This window comes from Leopardus geoffroyi, chromosome B1 (genome assembly GCF_018350155.1).
Source record: "Leopardus geoffroyi isolate Oge1 chromosome B1, O.geoffroyi_Oge1_pat1.0, whole genome shotgun sequence".
NCBI lineage: Eukaryota > Metazoa > Chordata > Mammalia > Carnivora > Felidae > Leopardus > Leopardus geoffroyi.
Genome location: NC_059327.1, coordinates 101217892 through 101243294, shown reverse-complemented (window position 1 = coordinate 101243294; position 25403 = coordinate 101217892). Strand labels below are relative to the sequence as shown.

The window sequence follows — 25403 nt, the reverse complement described above, 5'->3', positions numbered from 1 at the left end:
AAAATTTTAAATTAAAAAATTAAACACACACACACACACACACACACACCCAAGATCGAATAAGTGATGCTATATCCTAGGTGTATTTTGGTCTGGGTGTTGAAAGTGGCTTGATAGATTAGAAAAAAAAGGGGGGGTAGAAAGGAAATCTTTTGAAAATTTGAGAAAATTAATACACTAAAGTAGACTAAAATGAAATAATGGAAATAAAATAGAATTTGAAAAAAACTTACACAAAAGTAAAAATATACTAGAAAAAAAACTAAAGAAAAACATTTTTAATAAGAATTGAAAATAAAAATGAATTTTTTCTTTCTGTATTCAAGAAAAAAGAAACAAAAGAGAAAAAACGGAAAAAAAGGAAAGAAAGAAAATTGAATAGATTGACCAGCTAACAGACTGAAATATAGCTGACATTACTTCATTTTCCCCTAGAAGTCAAACTATGAAGCGCTTTATATTCCATCAACTAAGCAAGCAGTGAGACTTGTTTTCTTGAAGAGTGAAGTTGGCTCAGTTGGGTGGGTTTTAGTGTAACGGCTCCGTTCTCCACTAGATGGTGCTACTAGTCTACTGGGGTGGATTGTGGTGGCAATTGTAGTTGCATAGTGCATGAGCCAGAGCGGTGAAAATGGCGTTACCCAGCTACCCAGTCTCTAGTGTCGGAACTCTGTTCTTCCCAATCAGCAATCATGCACCCATCCTTCGTCTTCAGCTTTCATCCACTCCCCACTTCCACAGTCCATAGCCAAGCCCTAGGCAGCACCTCCCTCCCATGAGTTGTCTCAGATGCAGCTGCCTTCCCCAGCCTCCCACTTCTGAGGGACTGCAGCTTTGACCTGCTCCACCCCTCTGTGGAGGGTCTCACCGAGCAATAGCCAGGTGCCAGCTGCACCCAGGAATGCTTGTGGGATCTTGCTGTTGTCGATGCCCAGAGACTGCAGCCAGGTGCCAGCCCGCCCCAGAAAAAGTTCATGAAACAGTGTAGCAGCAGCACCTCAGGGATTATGGAAAATCGCAACACACATCTGGTACTAGGCTTCACCCCCAATGACCTTGTTCCAGCACCAACGAATGTGGCTGTTCTCTGAGGTCTGCTTGGCCCAGGTGCCCTCACAGCCTCTACCAAATGTTCTCCTAACAGTTCAACTGCTTCTCCCCATGTGGCCTGAGAACCTCCCAGACTCTACTCTGCTCCTGGGGATTCGCCCTTCCCACCAGAGCATCGCCAGGTATTGAGCTGCGGTGTTTCAGACTCTGCATTCCCCCCTGTTTATAGTCTGAATGGAATTTAAATCCTCTCCTTTCTCCCTTTTTACTTCAGTCCCCATGGCTGTTTCCAATTTTTCACTTTCTCTCCAGCTGCTTTTGGGGAGGGGTGCTTTTCCCATATTCTCCCCGTGCATCTCTGTCCTCTTTCTGCCTGAAAAAGCAGCTCCCTGCCCTACGTGGCTTCTCTGTCCCCAAGTTCACCTCTCCACACTGTGTACCTGCTGAATTTTGTGGTTGGATTCTATATATATTCTATATTGTTTATTTCTGCTCTAATCTGTATTATTTCTCTTCTTCTGCTGGCTTTGGGTTTATTTGCTGCCCTGCTTCTAGCTCCTTTAGATGTGCGGTTAGGTTGTGTATTTGGGATTTTTCTTGTTTCTTGAGATAGGCCTGGATTGAAATGTATTTTCCTCTTTGGACTGCCTTTTCTGCATCCCAAAGAGTGTAGGCTGTCATGTGTTCATTTGCTTCCATATAATTCTTTAATTTCTTCTTTAATTTCCTGTTTGACCCATTTATTCTTTAATAGGATGTTCTTTAAACTCCATGTATTTGGGTACGGTCCAATTTTTTTCTTGTGGTTGATTTCAAGCTTCATAGTGTTGTGATCTGAAAATATGCATGGTATGATCTCAGTCTTTTTATACTTCTTGAGCGCTCTTTTGTGACCCAGTAATTGATCTGTATTGGAGATTGTTTCATGTGCACTTGAGAAGAATGTGTGATCTGCTGCTTTTCTATGAAAAGTTCTGAATATATCAATTAAATACATGTGGTCCTTTGTATCATTCAGAGCCATTGTTTCCTTATTGATTTTCTGCCTAGATGATCTGTCCATTGTTGTAAGTGGAGTATTAAAGTCCCCTACAATCACGGTATTATTATCCACACATTTATTTATTTTTGTGATTAGTTGATTTATACATTTGAGTGGCTTCATGTTGGGGGCTTAAACATTTACAGTTGTTAGGTCTTCTTGATGGATAGACCCTTTAATTATGATATAATGCCCTTTTCATCTCTTGTTACAGTCTTTGTTTTAAAATATAGTTCGTCTGATATAGATATGGTTACTCTAGCTTTCTTTTGATGTCCAGTAGCATGATAGATGTTTCTCCATTCCTTAACTTTCAATCTGCAGGTGTCCTCACCTCTAAAATGGGTCTCCTGTAGACAGCATATAGATGGATCTTGGTTTTTAATCCATTCTGATACCCTTTGTCTTTTGATTGGGTCATTTAGTCCATTTACATTAAGAGTGATTATTGAAAGATACAGATTTATTGTCATTGTGTTATCAGTAGGTCTGGTGCTTGTGATGATGTCTGTGTTCCTTTGTAGTCTTTGCAGCATTCCACTCAAGGAGTCCCTCTTAGGATCTCTTGCATGACTGGTTTAGTGGTCATGAACTCTCAGTTTTTGTTTGTCTGGGAATGTCTTTATCTTTCCTTCTATTTTGAACGACAGCCTTGCTAGATAATGGATTCTTGGCTGCATATTTTTCCTATACAGCACATTGAATATTTCTTGCCTCTCCCTTCTGGCCTGCCACGTTTCATTGGACAGGTCTACTACCCTTATGTCTACCCTTGTATATTAAAGCCCGTTTGTCCCTAGCTGCTTTGAAAATTCTTTTTATCTTTGTATTTTGCCAGTTTCACTATGATATATCATGGTATCGACCTGCTTTTGTTGATTTTGAAGGGAGTTCTCTGTGCCTCTTGGACTTAGATGCCTGTTTCTTCCTTCCCCAGATTAGGGAAGCTCTCAGCTATAATTTGTTCGAATAAACCTTCTGCCCTGGTTTCCAGCTCTTCTTCTTCTGGACCTCATATGATTTTGATATTGTTTCATTTTATGGAATCATTTAGCTCTCTAATTCTCCCCTCATGATCTAGTTATTTCCTTTCCGTCTATTTTTCAGCTTCTTCATTTTCCATAATTTTATCTTCTATTTCACATGTTCCCTCCTCTGCTTCTTCTACCGTCACTGTCTCAGCATCTGGTTTATTTTGCATCTCATTTATAGTATTTCTTAATTCATCATGACTGTTTCTTATGTCTTTGATCTCTGCAGCAATAGATTCTCTGCTGCCATCTATGCTTTTTTCAAGCTCAGCTATTAGTCTTATGACTGTTATTCTATATTTTTCATATAATATATTGTTTATATCTGTTTCCAACAGTTCTCTGACTGTCATTCCTTCCTGGATTTTCTTTTGAGGAGAATTCTTCTGTTTAATCATTTTGGCTATATTCCTGTCTTTTATGTGTTTTAAAAGCTTGTTATGTGTCCTGTACCTGTAAGTACTACTATATTAAAAAAAGGGTCCTACACTATCCAGACATTGGCACTTCAGGAAATGTTTTTGGAATGTGTTGCATGCGCTCTGCTGTTGTTGCATTTTGGCTGCTCTATCCCACTGGTCAGTCCTCTGCAAGGCTTCTCCTTGCTTGTCATGGCAGAGTGTTTTGACTTCAACCTGGTGTGCTTTGATTTGTTTCTTGAAGTAACCCTGGGATAAAGGAAAGGTGGGGGGAAGCTGATCCTATATAAAGAGAAAAATCAGGGGCGCCTGGGTGGCTAGGTCGGTTAAGCATCCGACTTCGGCTCAGGTCATGATCTCAAGGTCTGTGAGTTCGAGCCCCGCGTCGGGCTCTGTGCTGACAGCTCAGAGCCTGGAGCCTGTTTCGGATTCTGTGTGTCTCTCTCTCTCTGACCCTCCCCCCGTTCATGCTCTGTCTCTCTCTGTCTCAAAAATAAATAAACATTAAAAAAGATTTTTTAAAAAAATAAAGAGAAAAATCAAAGGGAGAAAAGAAGATGAAGCAGAGAATCAAATGAACTATAACGTTTAATCCAGAGAGAGAGAAAGGAAAATAAAGAAAAAGAAGAGAAAAAGTGTGAAAAGATTAAGGTAAAAATGCCTGATTAAGCAAACAAAACAGAAAAAAAAATAGTTATATATATAAAATAAGAATTGACCAAAAAACAAATCAGAATCCATGAGCCTGATCCCAAAAGAAAACAAAAGGGTAGAAAGAAAAAAGAGAACAACAAACAGACAAAAACAAAAAACAGTTGTCTCTTGGTGGCTGGCACTGGTGGCTGTGCCGGTCTGGAGGAGCGGCTGTCTGGTTGTCTCAATGTCAGTTTTCCTCCAGTAGATAAGCAGTTGCCAGGCACGGAGCGGTGGGTTTGGTGTAAGCAGGTCTCGCCTCCATTGGGGGCTGCTGTGTTGCTCACTGAACCTCCACATGTTGGTGTTGGGGAGAAAAATGGTGACATCCCATTTTCCTCTCACTGAACTGGGTGTCTTAAAGCATGCTGTTCATGCAGCCCTCACAGAGTAGTGCAGGTCAGCCTACCCTGTTCCACAGTCTCCCACACTTTCTAGGCCCTTGGCTGGGATTCAAAACCCAATGTCTTAAGGGGCCTGCACCCTTTGGACCCTGTTCTGGTGTAGTGCCCCTCAGCCCTGCTGATAAAAAGCCTTTGGCTGGCGCCTGCAGGGTCATTTCTCCTTGAAGAGGCAATAAACCCTCTTCCCATAGTGCTGAGGGAAGGGGACTGTTCTCTCCCAGTGTGTCCCTCAGATTGCTACAGTGCCCCGGGGCAGCTCCCTCCCCCACAGGCACACACATGGGATCAGCTCAGGTTAGAAGAAAGTCATGTACTTTTGAGACCTCTGAGCTTCGGCTCCTAATGCTGTTTGCAAAATAGAAACTAGCACTCTCTCCGTGTCTCGTTCCCTAGTCATGCTCTGAGAGGTTTCCTCTTGTGCTAACTCAATACAGCAATTCCACAGCCCCTTCGGCTTTTTCTCCCTTTTGTCTCTCCACAGAAGGGGTTCCCTCCTTCCCTGCCTAGGCCATTTTATCTGCCCTAATTCACATACACGCACCTCCGTCCTGCCAAGCTGTCCCCCTCCACCTGTGGAGATCCTTCTGCCACTCTGCAGATTGATTTTCTGGTATTCCAAGTGATCTGACCTTGATACTGCTGTGTTTTAGGGATGAGGAAATCCCAGTTCCCCTACTTCTCTGCCATCTTAACATCCTTCCCCCAAAATACTAATATTTTGAAATATCAGGGTATATCAGAAATACCCCATTTGTTATGGGTATGAGTTTTTTGTTTCACATAGGCTTTAAACTTCACGTGAGGAATGGGTTTTTATTTTAGTTTTATTACCAATTCCTATCAGTATATTTGCCATATAAAATGTAAATATTGATTAAATTACATGATTTTCTGTGTATTTGATGAACTGTTTTAAATTTTATATCTTGCTTCCCAGACCTTCTATATTTCGTTATTGGAGAAAAAAATGAATGTGGTTGTTGATGAAAAGAAATTATTTGAATATAGTTAGTTTTTTGATATGGTAATTCAACAAGTAATGAATTCTGAAGCAAACATTTTATATTTTGAAACAGACCTAACCTTTTTATTATATAATATACGGTCTTTTAAAAGTAATAAAGTACTTGGGGGTAGGTAAAGAGTTTTAAAACTTTATTTTTAAAAATCAGTTCTTCAGGTGCCGGGAATGTAGCTGACCGTGTTCTGGCTCAGCTCTTAACGGAAATGGATGGTATTGAACAGTTAAAGAACGTGACAATTTTGGCCGCTACTAACCGCCCAGATAGGATAGACAAGGTAAGAAAGAAAGCAGTGTGAGTGCTGTGAAAATAAGAACTGGATCGTTTGATTATGTTAGTTTTATTTTTTCTGTCAGATTACTTTGTAATCAGTTTTTAATTTGAGGATACTGAAAATCTTAAACTAAAGGAAATAAAGGGAACAGAGGAAAGCTTTTATGTTTTCATTGCTTATGATTTGATATTAATGAAACTCTTTTATAACCCCTTGAATTTTCCCTCCATCATTGTTGCATCAGACTTTCAGAGAGAGAATTGAAGTTCTGAAATTCTTTTTTTGTTTGTCATCTGATTTATTTTTGAGAAGTTTTTAACATTTTCCTTCATGTTAAGGTAAATTTCTGGCTTTTTAGTATCAGTTAGACTCAAGTTATTATCAACAACTTACTAGAATTCTTGGCCTAGCAGTTGCTTTCAGAGTAATTAGAATAGAAATGACCATGGATTTTATCTCTCTAAGAAATTAGGCTATGGCATTAAACTCAGCAAAACTGACTCTTTCAAGCCATTGCTACCACTTATTCTCCCTAGGTCTAGTTTAATAAAGGGAATCCACTAAATTTTAAATGCCTAATTGATACTTAATGTGTAAATTTTTTGTAAGGATTTAGATTGAGTGTAAAAATATTCTCTTGTAGCATGAACCAATTTTTCTTTTTTTGTTGTTCACATTATTGCTTCATATATATCACCTTATGAGCTCGTCCCTCCCTCCCTGTGCACATATACACAGACTTCCAGTTTTAAAAATGGGAATTAGAAAAAAATGATACTTTTGAAGATATAAAAGGAGCTTTTATGTGGAAAGCAAGTTTTTCTTTCATCCAGTTAGGTATTTTACTATGTAGTAAAGACCTGTTGATCAAATACAGGTGAGAAAGCTTTGGGCCTTAATAAATTATTTCCTTTCTGATGCAGTATTTTATAAGAAGATAAGTGATTTATGAGCATTTATAGGATCTGTCTCCCTGCTCAGACATCTCTGATGTCTATGAAATAAAAAAAAAAAGAGATAGGACTGTATTTTAGCAAGCATAATTGAAAGTGCTGAAAGAGGGCACCTAGATGGCTCAGTTGGTTGAATGTCCCAACTCCTTGTTTAGGCTTAGGTCATGATCCAGGATCGTGGGGTTGAGCCCCATGTTGGGCTGAGCATGGAACCTGCTGAAGATTTTCTCCCTCCCTCCCTCCCTCCCTCTCTCTCTCTCTCTCTCTCTCTCTCTCTCTCTCAAATTAAAGAAAAAAAAAAAGGGGCTGAAAGAGCCCTTAGAGATTACCTAATCCTACCTTTCGGTTTCACAAATAAAGGTGCTAAATCCAGAAAAAACATCTTCCTTCTGGTAAGAACACATTATATTTTTATGGCATTTTCTCCTGGTTACCCCATGGCTAATGAGCTCTAAAATTTCTTAGGTTTCCTTCTCTACAATGCCTAATCTAATAGTGCCCTTCTTTGGTTTCTTAATAATGTATGTCATCAATGTTAGATACATTTCTCGAAGCAGGACTTTGGGCTTACAATAAACATCTCCGGGTTTGGGCACCTGGGTGGCTTGGTTGTTAAGTATCTGACTTGCTCAGGTCATGATCTCACACCGTTTGTGAGTTCGAGTCCCAAATCGGGTGGGCTCATGCCTTGCTTTGAGTGAACATGTGCCCCACTTTGGGTAAAACACAAGCCCCAGGTGAGCCCCACTTCTCTCTCTCTCTCTGCTCCACATGGAATTCTCTCTCTCTCCGCCCCTTTCTCTCTCAAATACAGACAAAAAATATCAGATCTCTGGGTTCTTCTAAATCAAGCTGTATAACTCAGCCTGATTGGTGCTTGTTTAGTTTTCTCTTGCTGTATTACAGATTACCTCAAATTTAGCAGCTTTACACAACACCTATTTATTCATATACAAACGTATGTATATTTGTATGTGTACTTATATGTATGCTTGTGTGTTTGTATGTATGTATGTATACATATGTATGCATACATTAGGTATATCACACACATACCTTGATTAGGTTTTAAATATTAGAAATCCAACTTTTTTTTAACGTTTTATTTATTTTTGAGAGACAGAGACAGAGCGCGAGTAGGGGAGGGGCAGAGAGAGAGAGAGAGGGAGACACAGAATCTGAAGCAAGCTCCAGGCTCTGAGCTATCAGCACAGATCCCAATACAGGGATCTAACCCACAAACTGTGAGATCGTGACCTGAGCCAAAGTTGGATGCTTAACCAACTGAGCCACCCAGGCACCCCAGAAATCCAACTTTTTTTTAAGCAACTAATTTTGGATGAGGACATTTGTTTTAAGATGCTGAAAGTATTTGCTAGTAAGATTCAAACTTATTTTCATTAGGGCAGGGGAATCTAAAGGTTTTTAATTTCCTATTTAAATTTTTAAAAATTTGTTTAATTTGTAAAGGATGAAATAATAAAATTATTCATGACAGCAAAACATGAAGTTGGTAAATGAAAAAAGTATTTTTGAGTGGTATAAGAATAGTTTCAAGATCATATGCTGTACTTTTATGTACAATTTTGAATTTAGTACATTATACCAGGATCTAAGTGTTCTATATATTGTATTCTGTAATTGTGCAGGAAAAAATACTTCAAATTATCAATGATTTTTGTAAAAAATATTTTAATTCTTTTCTATTTCAGGTAGAATTCCATATTTGTGTGGAATATGTTTTTTTTCATAATTGTACTTTTTGTAATTATACTTTTATTACTACTGAGATGATATATGTACTATATCAAAAGTCATTTTTCTTTCCACATTTTTCTCCTCTGAAGAACTATTTTAGAGCATTATTTGTATGTTATTTAATAGTACTTTATTTAATAGTAGTACTTTAAAAAAACTTTTAAGTGCATGTGTGATTTTAACATGGTGTTTGTTCAAAATGTTCCCTGAAGATGCTAGTAGAAACAGAAACAGTCATAAGAGACAATATAAAAAGAAAGGAAACTTCTTGTTATGAAATAGACAGTTTTCACTACCTGCCTTGTCTGAAGCAAACTGTAATAGGAAGAGTATAGATGAGAAAATAATTAAAGTAAATTTCATGTACTGATGCTAAAAGGTAGATGTTTTATTAGCTTAAAACTGGAATAAAAAATAAAGGACTGTCCTTTGTGACAAAGAAATAATATTTGGTATAACTTTGGCCAAATTTTAATTGAGGTGTTTGGCCTTGTAAATTAGCTAGCATACTTCACAATCCTGTTGCCTATTAACCCACAACTTCTATGTCATGGTGACTTTAAGTTGGTATGTTAAAAGGAGTAGAATTCTTGGACTGCCAGAGGAGTGGAATTGACATCACTGTGTAACCCATATGTTGTGTGTGGTTAGTGTCTTTTATGGACAATATTTTAATTTCATATAGTCTGGGTAAACTAAAACTGGAGTTTTTTGGGGATTCTGGTGATTCAGCAAAGGAAGTAAGACACATAGCTCAAGAATCACATTGTTCTCTTTCTTGCTTTGTCTTATTTACATGTCAAATACATTAGCTGTGATGTAGCACACTGTGCTAAGTAAAGTGATTACTTGTGGTCTCTGGTGGTATCCTGAAGTCTCCATAGACCTTTTATGCCCTAACCTCTCTTCCAGCTGATAAATGAGTGAAGAGAAGTTCTATCCCCTTGTGTCCATTTTGCATAAGAATGGCAGTATGTCAAGGATAGATGAAGATAAATGAGATTGCATAATGTCAGGTAGACACATTGTCTTTAGATGGATGACCATCTGGATTTCCTCAGCATCAAGAGACTTTAGAATAGCAAACAGCTAAATTATTATTGATGCTCAAATAATAAAGAGCCCAAACTGTAGGACTTTAATATTGTTCTTTGTTAGGTGGTTATTTGTGTGCCCCCTTTAGAAGAATATAATGTCCATCCAGTCCATGACATTTCATGCATTTGTGTTGAATATTAAGAAATGGTCATGTCTTCTTTCCCAGGTGTTAAACAAACCTTAGAATAGTTTAGTTTTATGAATAATTTTGAATTTAGTCATTTGATTACTGTTAGTACTGATGCCTAGTATATAATAAGGCTTCAATAATTATTACTACTGTAAAGTATCATCCCTAGTCTATAAACCTATTTTTCTTATAATAATAAATTTGTAGAACTTTGAAATTCTGCTCTAAGTCATCTGTGGAAAAGATTGTTCAGCTGAGTAAAATTTTGGAAGTTATATAGAGATAACTGAATAACCCAGGGTTAGAATTATTTTCTAACTTAGTATGTTTAGCTCATGGATGTAATAAACTGGCATTAATTTTCCTTCCAGTTTTTCTGGAAGAGGAAATGTACTTGATGGGTTAAATATTATTTTTATTATTATATTATTATTATAAATAAATATTTTTATAATTATAAAAATAATATTTTTATTTCTTGAATATTGCACACTAAAAGTTGGTTTTATGGATATTTTTGTAACATGGGAAAAAGTTAACATGTTTAGAAAAGTTAGCAAATGAGAAGCTAATATATGTGGCTTCCAATTTTCAAGTGAATTGTGTTCCAAAAATACCTTTAGAAGAAACTGTACAAGTATGTTTGTAGATAGCTTTTCTCCCTACTCTTCCTAGTTATGCCATTCTTTTAATATTGCTGTTCTCAGGGAGTGCCTGAATGGCTCAGTTGGTTAAGCATCTGACTTCAGCTCAGGTCATGATCTCAAGGTTCATGAGTTCGAGCCCCATGTTGGGCTCTGTGCTGACAGCTGGGAGCCTAGAACCTGCTTCGGATTCTGTGTCTCCCTCTCTCTCTCTCTGTCCCTCCCCTGCTCATGCTTTGTCTCTCTCTCTCTCTCTCTCTCTCTCTGTCTCTTTCTTTCAAAAAAAAAAAAAAATTGCTGTTCTCAGCTAAGTCAGAACTAAAAAGCAAGCTTCTTGACCTAATAGACTTTCAAATTTTAAATACCTTAAAATTCTTTACTTTCTTGTATTTTAGGAAATTTTATATTTATTTAATATTGTTTATCAAAATGATGTTGAGAGTCTTAGGGGGTTATAAGGAGAGCCTAATGTGGTCAGACCTGTGAGGCTTCCTCCAAGTTCATCTTCTAATTTCAGCTTTACTTTCATTTTACGGGACTCAGAGTGGTTTTATTATTAGTGATAGGTGTTTGTTTTGTGTTTTTACTTTTATTTATTTATTTTTTAGTATTTATTTTGAGAGAGAGAGAGAGTGCAAGCAGGGGAGGAGCAGAGAAAGGGAGAGAATCCCAAGCAGGCCCCACACGGTCAGCAGTGGATGCAGGGCTCAGTCCTAAGGCTCTATGATCTAACCTGAGCCAAAATCAAGAGTAAGATATTTAACCAACTGAGACACTCAGGTGCCCCTGTATTGTGTTTTTAAAGATTGAAATATTTTCACTATATCTATTACGGTAGCAGCTGTAAAGGTTTCAGCTTTGGGGATGGGTAATTGGGAGAGATGACAGAAGAGAAGTCGGTCAGAGGTTGTATGTGTATATGGGTCATATCTCATTTAGATGCTGATAATATAAAGACTGTTTATTTCAGGTGTCAGCAAATTGGCCAACCACTTGTTTTTGTACCTCTCATGATCTAAGAATGGTTTTTACATATTTAAATGGTTGAAAAATATCAAAAGAAAAATAATTTTATGAGATGAAAAATAAAAATGAGATGAAATTCAAATTTTGGTCCCCATAAATAAAGCTGTATTAGAACACAGTCACCCGCGGGGCGCCTGGGTGGCGCAGTCGGTTAAGCGTCCGACTACAGCCAGGTCACGATCTCGCGGTCCGGGAGTTCGAGCCCCGCGTCAGGCTCTGGGCTGATGGCTCAGAGCCTGGAGCCTGTTTCCGATTCTGTGTCTTCCTCTCTCTCTGCCCCTCCCCCGTTCATGCTCTGTCTCTCTCTGTCCCAAAAATAAATAAACGTTGAAAAAAAAAAAAAAAAAAGAACACAGTCACCCTGATTTGTTCATCTATTGTCTATGACTTCATTTGCACTACTGTAATAGAGTAGTTACAGTAGAATATTGTGTTTATGGCCCATAAGGCCTAAATTATTTACCATTTGGATCTTTACAGAAAAAGCTTACTGACTATTGATGTATCCTTATAAGCTTTTAGAAGTTTAGTAATGTCTGTTAATATGAGTTGTACATACATGAGCCACAAAGTTTTTCTATAGATTGTTTAAATATATTGCGTTTTCTGAAAATAAATTCTATATAATGGCCTAAAATAAATAATAATAGAAAGGTTGTATTAACTTCTTATTTTTTCAAGTATATTCCATCTCTTCTTGAAAGTTCTTTTAATATTTAATTTTTTAAAATATGTTTTATGGACTAAATAATTATTCTTTTCAATTGAATGACTCATCAAAATCCATACATCTAAAAATGCAGTTTTTTAAATTATATGAATAACATAAGTATTTCTTCATAGCATGTGAATCTTAAAGTTTCATTGGTTTTTAGCTTTTAGTTGAATGCCCTTTTTAGTATTTGTTATAATTGGAATTTTCAGGCTTAGATATTTAAATTTTGAGAAATTAAGATTCTGTGCTTAGCTATGTTTGGTAAATAATATTTGATGTCATCATGCAAATAGAGTACATCTAATCTTCAATTAGAGAAAAAGTAAACGACACAGTACGTATTGTCCTTAACATCTAGGTTGTAAAGGAAATTAATGTCTTGGGGCACCAGGGTGGCTCAGTTGGTCAAGCCTCTGACTCTTGATTTCAGCTCAGATCATGATTTCAAGTTTGTGAGATCAAGCCCCATGTCCAGCTCCACACTGATAGCACAGAGCCCACCTAGGATTCACTCTCTTCCTCTCTCTCTGCCCTCCTCTGAGCTCCCTCTCATGCTCGCTCTCTCTCTCTCAAAATAAAGAAGTAAACATTCAAAGAAAGAAATTAATTTTTTCAAGATTGGAGACAACTTGGACGACTTTGATAGTCTAGTTATCCTTCTGATACATTGACCCCTCATTTAAAAATTCCTACCCATCATTTCTCCATCCTTTGCCTACTCACCTACACTGATTGAGGCAGAGGAGGCGGGGGGACTTACCAACTCATGAGACAGACCCCTCTGTCTTTGTCTCAGACTATTAGGAAGTTTGTTGTTTCTACTGAACGAGCTGTTTTGTGTCTCCCCAAAGCTACATACAGCCTGTCTTATCTTTACATTGTATCTCACCAACTAGTCTTCTCTTCTCCAGGCTTGACATCTTGTTTTATTTCATCTTTGGCATTCTTATCCTTTTTTTTTTTTACCCCCTCTGCACTGTTACCATTTGTTCCTTTCTCTCAAATTATGGCATCCACAAGTGAATACACTGTAATAGGTTGTGTTCTGATCAGTTCAGAGTTTAGTGAGACACTTAATGCCTTTAATCTGAATACTATGCTTCTGCTAATGCATTCCAGAATTGTGTTAATTTATTTGCCAGCTGAATCACACTGTGGACTGCTGTGGAATTTAAAGTCATCAAGAACAAAACTAAGAAGCCCAAGTCTTTCTACAGAGTCTTCTGCTAAGTTATAATTTCCCTGCCTTGGGCTTGATTAATTTGATTTAAGTCTTAGAAGTTGAGCCACAGTGCAATCAGATCTAGAGGTCTTCCTTCAAGTTCAGCTCCTCTTAAGCTTTTCCTATGTTTTATATGCTTCTCAGAGATTTGTTTTCCTTAACAATAGAGGCATTAATTCTTAGAATTAATGAGGCCTTAGAAATAGAGGCATTAATTCTTATAAATTCATCTCATTAGATCTGATAGATCTTTCTAATTTGTCAAGTGTGGGATTCTGTTTCTGCCATTCCCGATGTGTGTCTTACATTGTTAATAGCAGAGGCATTATATATCTTAATTACCAAGAAGAATTTCTGATTTTTTGAAAAATAGTTTAACTTTAATAATTTAGGAACCGTTGAAAGTAAAACTCACCTTGTTTTACCTTAAGAACACATATTCTGAAATGCTTTCTGTTTTCTCTGATGGAAATAGACAAGACTTAAGTTACATTCATGAAATTTAGAAATTAAATTATTTAAAATGAATTTTTTTTAGCTTTCAAACAATGCTGAAATATGTAGCTAATGTCCTCATCACTTACCTCCACTTTTGCAGCTGCACTTTCATGAATTTGTGATATTAGAGGTATTGTATTATATGAGAAGTTGTGTAATTTTCTTCTTTGAACATTATGTTTATAGTGTTTTGGGCACAGGCCTTCTTAAACCTTTGCATTTCTGGATGAGTTTTTGGAATATGCATAGTATTGGAGAGGGGCTTTTGCATAATGTAAGCAATTTAACCGGAGAAATGAGTCTGTAGGTAAAGGAGACAGATGGCAAAGATGATAGGGACTAGAATGTTACAAGCAAAATGTGATAGAAAGGCCTGAAATCGACAGTGAGAGAGAAGCAATGGGAGAAATGAGACGGACACAGATTTGGGGATCTTTGTTTCTAATTCTAGCTCTGTTGCTAACAAACTAAGTATCCTTTGAAATTATTTAGCCTCTCTGGGCCTCTGATTCTGTACCTGTCAAAAATGTACTAGATAATCCCAGAATATATCATTCACATCCAAAAATTCTATTTTGTGACTCAGAGACAGATAATAATAGATTTTCCAAATGCTACATAAGAGGATGCCATTTACCAAACAAATTTCTGAGTGGTTTTTTTTTTTTTAAAGCTTTTTCAGGTATCACCTCCCCCAACTTTCATGTTATTGAAAGTTCCCTTCTTCAAACATGTTATATAAAGCAAGCAGATATTATCCAGGTGTGCAAAAATGACTTTTCTTTTTAAACACTTGATTGTCAGAAAAGGGGGGGAAAGCCATAAATCAGCCTTAAGGCTGCTATTGTGTAATAAAAACTTTGGTTGACAGTTGAAGAACACCTTAACTTTTTCACTCAAAATTTATTACTCTTAGAAAAAGGAAAACTTGTTGAGCTGCATATTTTCTCCTTTCACAGATGTCTGATCAGTGTTACAATATTTGTAATGTTTTGGTCTATTTAATACGCTATTTTTTAAAACTTCACATGACTGTAAAAATAATTTTGAGCTACAACAGAAATGTCTATATGATTATTTAAAGTTGAATCACTTTTAAATTTGTAAATGCTTCTTCCCTTGTATTCTTAATAATGCTCCTAGAATCCCATATTTGATTTTCAGTGTAGCCAAGAACTAAATCTGAAGCCATATATTGAATATTTTAAAGTCACTTGTAGAAGGACTAAATTGGTGATTATTTTTCAAGTGCATAGAGAGTATTCTCAATAATGTGCCATATTTGTGCCTGGCATTCTATTCAGTTGTGTGTGTGTGCGTGTGTGTGTGTGTGTGTGTGTGTGTGTGTGTGTTTGGGAAGGGTGTGCAAGAGTATCAGAAATGACATGTTATAAAAGAAAACTCAGTTCTTTTCTTCATGATACATATGATCTAATTTGAAATGCAGGTAAATTTTAAAGTATTATAATCGCAAAACATGTACAGTCCAAACTTTGTTTGTACTATTGTACTGGCATATATATCATCGTGGATTTGGAGAAATGCATCTTTGATCACCTAGCTTCTGGTCTCTGCGATGTGTTGGTCTGTATTTGACAATGAATTTGGTATTGCAGTTACTCTGTTTCGACACAAGGTGGTGATGCTCACCTAAAATGTTTTCTGAGAGCGGCATCTACTGCCTTTAAAGGAGTCCCCTCCTCCATCCCAAAGTACGAGTGACTTAAGGAAATGAGTGGAACTGGCTTTGCTTTAAAAAGTAATAGCTGTGGGATGCCTGGGTGGCTCTGTCGGTTAGGCGTCTGACTCTTGATTTCAGCTCAGGTCATGATCTCATGCTTCATGAATCTGAGCCCCACATTGGGCTCTGTGCTGACAGGGCGAGGCCTGCTTGGGATTCTCTCTCTCCCTCTCTGTCTGCCCCTCCCCTGCTCTCTCTCTCAAAAAAAACTAAACTAAAAAAAAAAAAAAAGTAATAGCTGAAATTTTTGTTTGTGTCCTGCTGTATAATTTATTTTACAAATAATGATTTGAAATTAAGTGTAGATTTATGTAAGTTTGGGTTGGGGTGAGGTTGGAACCTTGAGAAAGGGAAAGCTGAACAGTAGAGAGAGAACTAGCAGTCATTAAGTAAGTACTAGGCATCCAGCATGTGCTGAGTGATTTGCTTATGATATCTAATTGGTTCTAGTCAAATATAATATTATATGTATTTTATGCCATACCAGTGTATTCTTTAGCACCGTAAATTGTGCAATATTAGTAGTGTTGTGTGTGTTCTCTCTCATAAGAACTCGAGTATACCATCAGCCAGTGTAGTAGCTTTTTTTCCCCAGAGTTTATCAATCTTTTTTTTTTTTTTTATGTTTATTTATTTTTGAGAGAGAGAGAGAGAGACAGAGCATGAGCAAGGGAGGGGCAGAGAGAGAGGGGGAGACACAGAATCAAAAGCAGGCTCCAGGCTCTGAGCTGTCGGCACAGAGCCTGATGTGAGGCTCGAACTCACAAACTGCGAGAGCATGACCTAAGCCGAAGTCGGATGCTTAACCAACTGAGCCACCCATGTGCCCCTCAATCTTTTTTAATAAAAGGCTTCTTATAGAGTTAAATATACACTTACCTTAATATATAGCAACTATACTCCTAGGTATTTATCCGAAAGAAATGAAACCATTTGTTTACACAAAGACCTGTAAGTAAATGTTTATAGCCACTTTATTCATAATCACCTAAACAGCCCCTAAGATCTATCAACTGATGAATGAATAAAGAAATTCTGATATGTTCATACAATGAAGTACCACTTAGCTATAAAAAAAAGAAACACATTTCTAATATATGCAGTAAGGTAGAAGAATTGTAAGAGTATTATGCCAGTGAAAGAAGCCAAACACAAAAGCTTACAGAATATACTGACTGATTCTAGTTATGTGACAATCTGGAAAAGGCAGGACCACAGGGACAGAAATCAGATCTGGGAGTTGGGAGGTATGGGGCGGGGGGGAGGGATTAACCACAAAGTGCCATGAGGAAACTTTTGGGGATGATGGAAATATTCTACATTTTGGTTGTGGTGGTGATTATGGGACTATATATATTTGTCAAAACCCTTCTAACTGTAAAACTAAACATAGTGAATTTTACAGTATGTAAAGCATACCTCAATAAACCTGATCATTAAACACACTTGAAAAAAAAAAAACTTTTTGATCGTAAATGCAAGGAAAATGTCAGCTTTACTTCAGCAACAGTTTCTCCTCACTTGGAGGTAAAGCCTTTTGCATCTCAGCTCTTTGCTTATCTTTTGATAAGCATTTATGCAGACTTTTGTTTGTCACTGCCTTAGTGGGCTTAGAACTAACCTAGCAAAGATTTTGCTTGCAAACATTGCTACCCAGCTTTCAGGGCAAAAGGGGGTAGAATTTTAGTGCTGGAAAGATTCTTAGAGAATTTGACTGGCAAACTAGAGTTTTACAAATAAATCTTCTAGAGAAGTTATCCAGTAACAAAAGTCAGTTTGTTATGCATATATTAAGGACAGTTTCCAGACTGGTTGTTATTGTAATAAAGTATATCTAAAATTATGAAAATGTACTTTTTTCCCCCTCCCTCCCTCCTTTCCTTCCTTCGAATGCTAGATTATACTTCTGTCTCCTGGAAGAGACAGTGCGGGTGAACCAGACAAGTGCTTTGGATCATTATGTTGCATATCAAGTAATATTGTTTACCTTCTAGCAGGTTTTCAATCTATTATGCCAGTCAAATTTATGGGCTAAAGGTTACTTGTTTGATGACAGACTTATTCAGAAGTATGTTTTGTTATGGAAAAAAGGTGATAAGCAATTATAATACTAGTACCTTTTGGAAATCTTGATTTTGAAGTTTCTTTTTTTTTAAGTGCAAAAAAGAGTATTTGATGTAATAAGATAAAACAAGAGGTACTATATTTTATCTAAGTAGAAAGGTGAAGAAAATTGAATGTTAATGTTTAGGAAAGGGGAGCACAATTATATTTTCAAACACATTAAAAAAAAACACATTTATTATTAAGAGACAGAGGGGGCGCCTGGGTGGCGCAGTCGGTTAAGCGTCCAACTTCAGCCAGGTCACGATCTCGCGGTCTGTGGGTTCGAGCCCCGCGTCAGGCTCTGGGCTGATGGCTCAGAGCCTGGAGCCTGTTTCCGATTCTGTGTCTCCCTCTCTCTCTGCCCCTCCCCCGTTCATGCTCTGTCTCTCTCTGTCCCAAAAATAAACGTTGGAAAAAAAAAAAAAAAAGAGACAGAGAAAGACAGAGCATGAGCATGGGAGGAGCAGAGAGAGGAGGAAACACAGAATCCGAAGCAGGCTCCAGGCTCTGAGCTGTCAGCATAGAGCCCAACATGGGGCTCGAACTCACAAACCGCGAGATCATGACCTGAGCCGAAGTCAGACACTTAACCGACTGAGCCACCCAGGCGCCTCTCAAGAACATTTAAGATACTTTTGTATATTTGGGAGTCCTTCAATAATTCCATATTTTTATGCTTAATGATGTACTTGCTTCCTGTTGATAAAATACAGGTGTGTTTTTTCAAAGGCCAATAGATGGCTGATATTTTATTAAGTGTATTAACCTTATGAGGTAGTCACTATTATTGTCCCTGTTTTACTGCTGACGAAACAGTTACTTAGAAAGATTTAGTAAGTGGCTTTATTCACTGGAGTTGGCAGTTTAACAAATCCAGGCAGTTTATTTTCAGAACTCATGCTTTAAACCACTAATCTAAATTAATTCTTAAATTCTGTGTCAGACTTAATGTCTTTAAATTGATTGTACATTTAACATTTTTTTTAATGTTTGTTTTTGAGAGAGAGGAGACACATAGCATGAGTGAGGAAGGAGCAGAGAGAGGGAGTCACAGAATCCAAAGCAGGCTCCAGCTCCAAGCTGTCAGCACAGTCCGATGTGGGGCTCCAACTCATGAACCATGAGATAATGACCTGAGTCAAAGTCAGACACTTAACTAACTGAGCCATATTTTGATGATCAGCTTTTGCTTTGCATTTATAAACTTTAATTCAGTCTCTGACATTTACTTTGTATTACCAGATGGCTGGTAGTGCTCTGTGTATGTGTTCTTTCTCATTAAAACTATGATATACCATCAGCCAGTGTAGTAGTTTTATTCATAGTTTAAGTGAAGTTATTAGTTTTGACTTAGAAAACAGAAAGGGATAAGGGAAAAGAGGGAGAGGAGAGAAGGAAGGAGAACTAGAGTTTGTATGTTGTTATTACTATAGTTATGTTTTGTTTATTTGATTTAGTTGATTAGAATTGAAAAAAGTAAGCATTAGCCAGTAAATGATAAATTTACTGTTTATATTCTTAGGAAAATTTAACAGAAGACTTGAAGTAATTAGATAGATACAGAATAAACTAAGCAGAGACAAGAAAACTTCTGTGCTCTCTGCCTGTTTTTGAAAATAAACTTTTATTGGAACATAGCCACACCTATTGTTGCATTGACCATTTGGCCAACAAGATAAAAATATTTACTATCTGGCCCTTAAAAAAAAATTGGTGACCCCTGAACTAAATTTTGGACCAGAACTGTTCAGATAAACTGTGTGTTTATTGGCTTAGAATGAGTCATTCACCAAATATTTTTTGAGCACCTGCTATATGCCAGAATGTGCTAGGTGATGGAGAGGCAAAAACAAACATGTCCTACAAAAATGTCTGACTTTCTTTTTTATTGACAATTATAACACAGGTTACAAAATGCTAGGGATTGTAAGAACTAGGAAATGCTCATATGACTATTTCACTTTTCTGAACCAATAATAATACTGCACCTCTTAGACAATGACCATATCAGTTATCTGACACTGTAGATATTCCAGCTCCTTTTCTCTCTCTGGTTCCCCCAGTCACCTTTGTATGTTACTCAATTGTTTTTTCTATAGTATTTATTACCATAAGTTTACTTATTTACAGTGTTTGTTGTTGTCTATTTTTCCACGTAAGCTCCATAAGGGCAAGGATTTTTGTTGTTTACTGATTTTTCCAAGTGCCTGGAACTCCTAGTAAGCAATTAGTATGAAAGAGACCTGCCTTACATAATCTTATTAGCTATGTTAATGCATTTTGAAAACATCAGCTTTTTTCATATCAACTCTAATTTTGCTGATTTGAAGTTAAAATAATTTGCTGAGCTAACTTGTATATCTTTTTAACTTATATGTTCTTCATTGAGAAACATAGTTTTTCTTATTTTTTAACCTCATTTTATCACCAGTAATATACTATTTATGTATCTTTTTCTTGGGAGTGCTAAACGTTTAGCAGAAGATGTTTTGGGTAGTTCAATAATATATTTATTGAATAGAAAAATGCATACTAAGCTCAGAGCTTAAGCTAACTCCTCTGATGGCCTTGTGGAAGTACTGTGGTTGCATGTTTAATCACAATTAAGATAATTAAGAATAATTTCTCATAAAACTTCTTTCTTTTAGTTATATTTGTGAGCATATTTTGGTGATAATTGATTGCCCTGCCTACATAGTTGGCCAAATTGGGAAGGAGAAGAGTGTTCTGCAGCCAAGTTTCCATATGTTGATATTTCACATCCATGTTTGTGACCTAAACCTGTATCCCTTCAGACAGTGAGGAAAGCCAAGTGTTCTCATAAGCAGCAAGGATTTTCTTCATGGAAAACAAAGAAGTAAAATGGTAGTTCAGACAAAGCTATAAAGTGTATGTTGAATATTACAAATACATCTATCTATATAAATATGAATAATATTATGTGCTTTTATGCATTTAATTGCAGGATTTTTTTCTTAGGCATTACATCGAAGGAAACATAAAACAAAATTGAATACATGAAGGGAATAAAAAATCAGAAATATAGCTAATAATAATTATTACCACTTTTTTATTTTTTAAAAAATGTTTTTACATTTATTTATTTTTGAGAGAGAGCAAGAGCGTGTGCAAGTGGGTGATGTGCAGAGAGAGAAGGAGACACAGAATCCACAGCAGGCTCCAGGCTTTGAGCTGTCAGCACAGAGCCTGACACGGGGCTCGAACTCACAAACCACAAGATCATGACCTGAGCCGAAGTCGGACACTCAACTGACTGAGCCACCCAGGCGCCCCAATTATTACCACTTTTAATTGAGCTAATTTATTATTCACATCATCTGTAATTCTAATGACCCTGCAAAGTAATATTTCTGCTTATGTTTTGGAGAACAGAAAGTTGATGTCCAGAGAGATTCAATAGCTTGCCGTGGTTCAGGAACTAAATAAGTCTTAAAGGCAGTATTTTAAGTCAGTGTTTCCTATTCCTCCAAATACCTAATTTTTTATCCTATGGCATGTCTGTTTCTCATGTATTGTTATGATGTGCAACGAAATGACTATATTCTATATCTGTATTTGTTAAAAATTTTACATTTTATAGCATCTACACTATATAGTTGTTCTTTTTTATTTTTTACCATTGTTTTATTTTATCATTCATTTACTGATTTTTTAAATTTTTTTTTTTCAACGTTTATTTATTTTTGGGACAGAGAGAGACAGAGCATGAACAGGGGAGGGGCAGAGAGAGAGGGAGACACAGAATCGGAAACAGTCTCCAGGCTCTGAGCCATCAGCCCAGAGCCTGACGCGGGGCTGGAACTCACGGACCGCGAGATCGTGACCTGGCTGAAGTCGGACGCTTAACCGACTACGCCACCCAGCGCCCATTTACTGATTTTTTAAATTTTATTTTAATTCCAGTAGAGTTAACATACAGTGCTATATTAGTTTCAGTTACTTGTACAATTTATAGTGATTCAACATTTCTATACATTACTCAGTGCTCATCAAGATAAGGGTACTCTTAATTCCCTTCACCTATTTCACCATCAGTTCTCTGGTAACCATCAGTTCTCTATAGTTAGTCTGTTTTTTGGTTTGTCTCTTTTCTTTGTTGTTATTCATTTGTTTTGTTTCTGAAAGTCTACATATGAGTGAAATCATACAGTATTCGTCTTTCTCTAACTTATTTACTTAGCATTATACCCTCTACATCCATCTATGTTGTTATAAATGGCAAGATTTCATTCCTTTTTATGGCTGAATTGTGTGTGTGTGTGTATACATATATGTATATGTGTATATATATATAGATAGATAGATATAGATTACATATGTATATGTGTGTGTGTGTGTGTATATACATATATATATTATTTTACATCTTATTTATGCATTCATCTATCAATGGATACTTGGGCTGCTTCCATAATTTGGCTCTTGTAAATAATGCTGCAGTAAACATAAGGGTGCACATATCTTTTTGAATTAGTGTTTTCATATTCTTTGGGTAAATACCCAGTAGTACGATTACGGGATTATATGGTAATTCTATTTTTTTAAATTTTTTTAATGTTTAGTTTTGAGAGAGAGAGAGAATGAGCAGGGGAGGGGCAGAGAGAGAGAGGGAGACACAGAATCTGAAGCAGGCTCCAGGCTCTGAGCTGTCTGCACAGAGCCCAGTGTGGAGCTTGAACCCACGAACCATGAGATCATGACCTGAGCCAAAGTTGGACACTTAACTGACTGAGCCACCCAGGCACCCCAGGTAATTCTTTTGTTAATTTCTGAGGAACCTCAACCTCCATACTGTTTTTCCACAGTGGCTGTACCAGTTTGCATTCCCATCAACAATGCAAGAGGGTTCCTTTTTCTCAGCATCCTCGCCAACACTTGTGTCTTGTGTTTTTGATTTTAGCCATTCTGATAGGTGTGAGGTGATATCTCATTGTGGTTTTGATTTGTGTTTCCCTAATAATTAATGATGCTGAGCATTTTTTCGTGTGTCTGCTGGCCATCTGTATGTCTTCTTTAAAGAAATGTCTTCATGTCTTCTGCCCATTTTAACTTGGATTATTTGATTTTTGAGTGTTGAGTTGTATAAGTCCTTTATGTATTTTGGATACTAACCCTTTTTGGGTGTGTCATTTGCAAATATCTTCTCCTATTCAATATGTTGTCTTTAGTTTTGGTGATTATTTTATTTGCTGTGCAGAAGCTTTTTATTTTGGTGTAGTCCCATAAGTTTATTTTTGCTTTTGTCTCCCCTGCTTCAGGAGACCTATCTAGAAAAATGTTGCTATGACCAATGTCAGAAAAATTACTGAAAATTACTGCCCTTGCTCTCTTCTAGGAGTTTTATGGTTTCAGATCTCACATTTAAGTCCTTAATCCATTTTGAGTTTATTTTTCTGTATGGTGAAAGAAACTGATCCAGTTTCATTCTTTTTCATGTATCTGTCCAGTTTTCCCAGCATCATTTGTTGAAGAGACTGTCTTTTTCCCATTGCATATTCTTGCCTCCTTTGTTGAAGATTAATTGACCATATAATTACAAACCATATGAGTTTATGTCTGGGCTCCCTATTCTGTTCCATTGATTTATGTGTCTGTTTTTGTGCAAGTAGTATACTGTTTTGATTACTCCACCTTTGCAGTATATTTTGAAGTCTGGAGTTGTGATACCTCCAGTTTTATTTTTCTTGCTCTGGCTATTTGGGGTCTTTTGTGGTTCTGTACAAATTTTAGGATTATTTGTTCTGGTTCTGTGAAAATGCTGTTGGTACTTGATAGAAATTGCATTAAATCTGTAGATTGCTTTGGGTAGTATGGACAATTTAACAGTATTTATTCTACACTACATAGTTTTGAAATTTAAATTTTCAGGGGCACCTAGGTGGCTTAGTCAGTTAAGTGTCTAACTCTTGATCTTGGCTCAGGTCATGATCTCACAGTTTGTGGGATTGAGCCCAGTGTCTGGCTCTGTGCTGACAGCGTGAAGCTGCTTGGGATTTTGTCTCTCCCTCTCTCTGTCCCTTCCCCACTTGCTCTCTCTCTCTCTCTCTCAAAATAAATAAACTTTAAAAAATCTATTAAAAAACAAAATAAAATTTAAAGTTTCATAATGTAGTGTGCCTCTGAATAACCTGAGGAGAGTGTTATATAAAAGAAAACAGTTTCCTAATTCCAGGAAGTAGTACATGAAAGGGATAAATAACTCTTTGTCATTTTAAAGTTAAAACCATTGCTGACCAGTTTTAAGCTGACATATATTCTTTCATTTTACCTTTCTCATCCCCATAATATTATTAGGCCCTGGATAGCCATGTATATACATGCATATAATCACCAACATGATTCTTTAAGTTTGTTTTTGTTTAAAATATTTAAAGATTCCACTTTTTTAAATAAGAGTTTTGTACATAAAAGAATTACCCCAAAACATCATTATTATATAAATTGATGAAGACACTGGTATATTATATGGTACTTTTATCACTATAATCTATTTTGTTCGTATCATTAATCAGGATTAGCATGCTATGTTAGCCAGGAAATTGAGATAACTTCATCCTGTAGCCCTTTACATGAGATTCTCTTCTAGTTCTTGTAAATTCAGATGTTAAATTTCTAAGAATGAAAATTTGTTTCATTTAATCTTTTTTTTAAAGTATTAAGAAATTGTCCTCACCATGATTTGAGGTTCATGACCTATGAACCCTTGAATTCTGATTTAGTATAGAATTTGATATTATCTGGTTAGCATAGACACCTAAATTTGCGGACAGCCTTCAGATTTTACCTTTAATAAGATAATAAAAGGCCTCATTAAGCTTTTCGTTTGATGAAAGACTGAGAAACCACAGACCAGTGAAGGAAGAAGCATTGCTGATAAAGGTTATATATTAAAATCTTGTAGTGGCTGGGCGCCTGGGTGGCGCAGTCGGTTAAGTGTCAGACTTCAGCCAGGTCACGATCTCGCTGTCTGTGAGTTCGAGCCCCGCGTCGGGCTCTGGGCTGATGGCTCAGAGCCTGGAGCCTGTTTCCGATTCTGTGTCTCCCTCTCTCTCTGCCCCTCCCCCGTTCATGCTCTGTCTCTCTCTGTCCCAAAAATAAATAAACGTTGAAAAAAAAATTTTTTTAAATAAAATCTTGTAGTGGCTTATGAAAAAGAGCACTAGTCTTTAATAATTAGGAAATTTAACTTTAGTATTATATTTAATTCTGTAGCTTTCAAGTGACTCTCTAGGGCTGCCCTCCCATTCCTACATCTTAACACAAATCTAATGTTTTCCCTTTTATAGCAGATTATAAAGCCAGGAAAGAGTCAAAGGTTGATTATAATATATAGTGAAGATGTTTTGCACATATTTATACATGATATAAATGTTAGTTCTTATTATAATTATAATACAAAGACCTTATGAATAATGTTCATGAATACCAAAGATTGCCATAGTTTGTATGTGTTGCATGATATATGACTGACTGACCAAATGAATGAATCAGTCAATCATTTAATTTGGGCCCTGGACTTCAAAATTATTTAGAGCCTCCCTTTGAATGGAAGATCC

The 25403-nt window shown here is 36.7% G+C and overlaps 1 protein-coding gene across 4 annotated transcripts in view; it reads left to right on the top strand.

The window, feature by feature from the left end:
• The window catches only part of SPATA5 (spermatogenesis associated 5), a 374748-nt gene that overhangs the window by 123867 nt on the left and 225478 nt on the right, over positions 1-25403 (top strand). For 3 of the 4 annotated variants that reach the window (XM_045468189.1, XM_045468183.1, XM_045468197.1), the window contains exon 14: positions 5812-5938. The exons of the other annotated variant lie outside the window; for it this stretch is intronic. In XM_045468189.1, coding sequence (XP_045324145.1) covers positions 5812-5938 — 127 coding nt within the window. The remainder of the gene's footprint in view (positions 1-5811; positions 5939-25403) is intronic. 4 annotated transcript variants of the gene reach the window in all.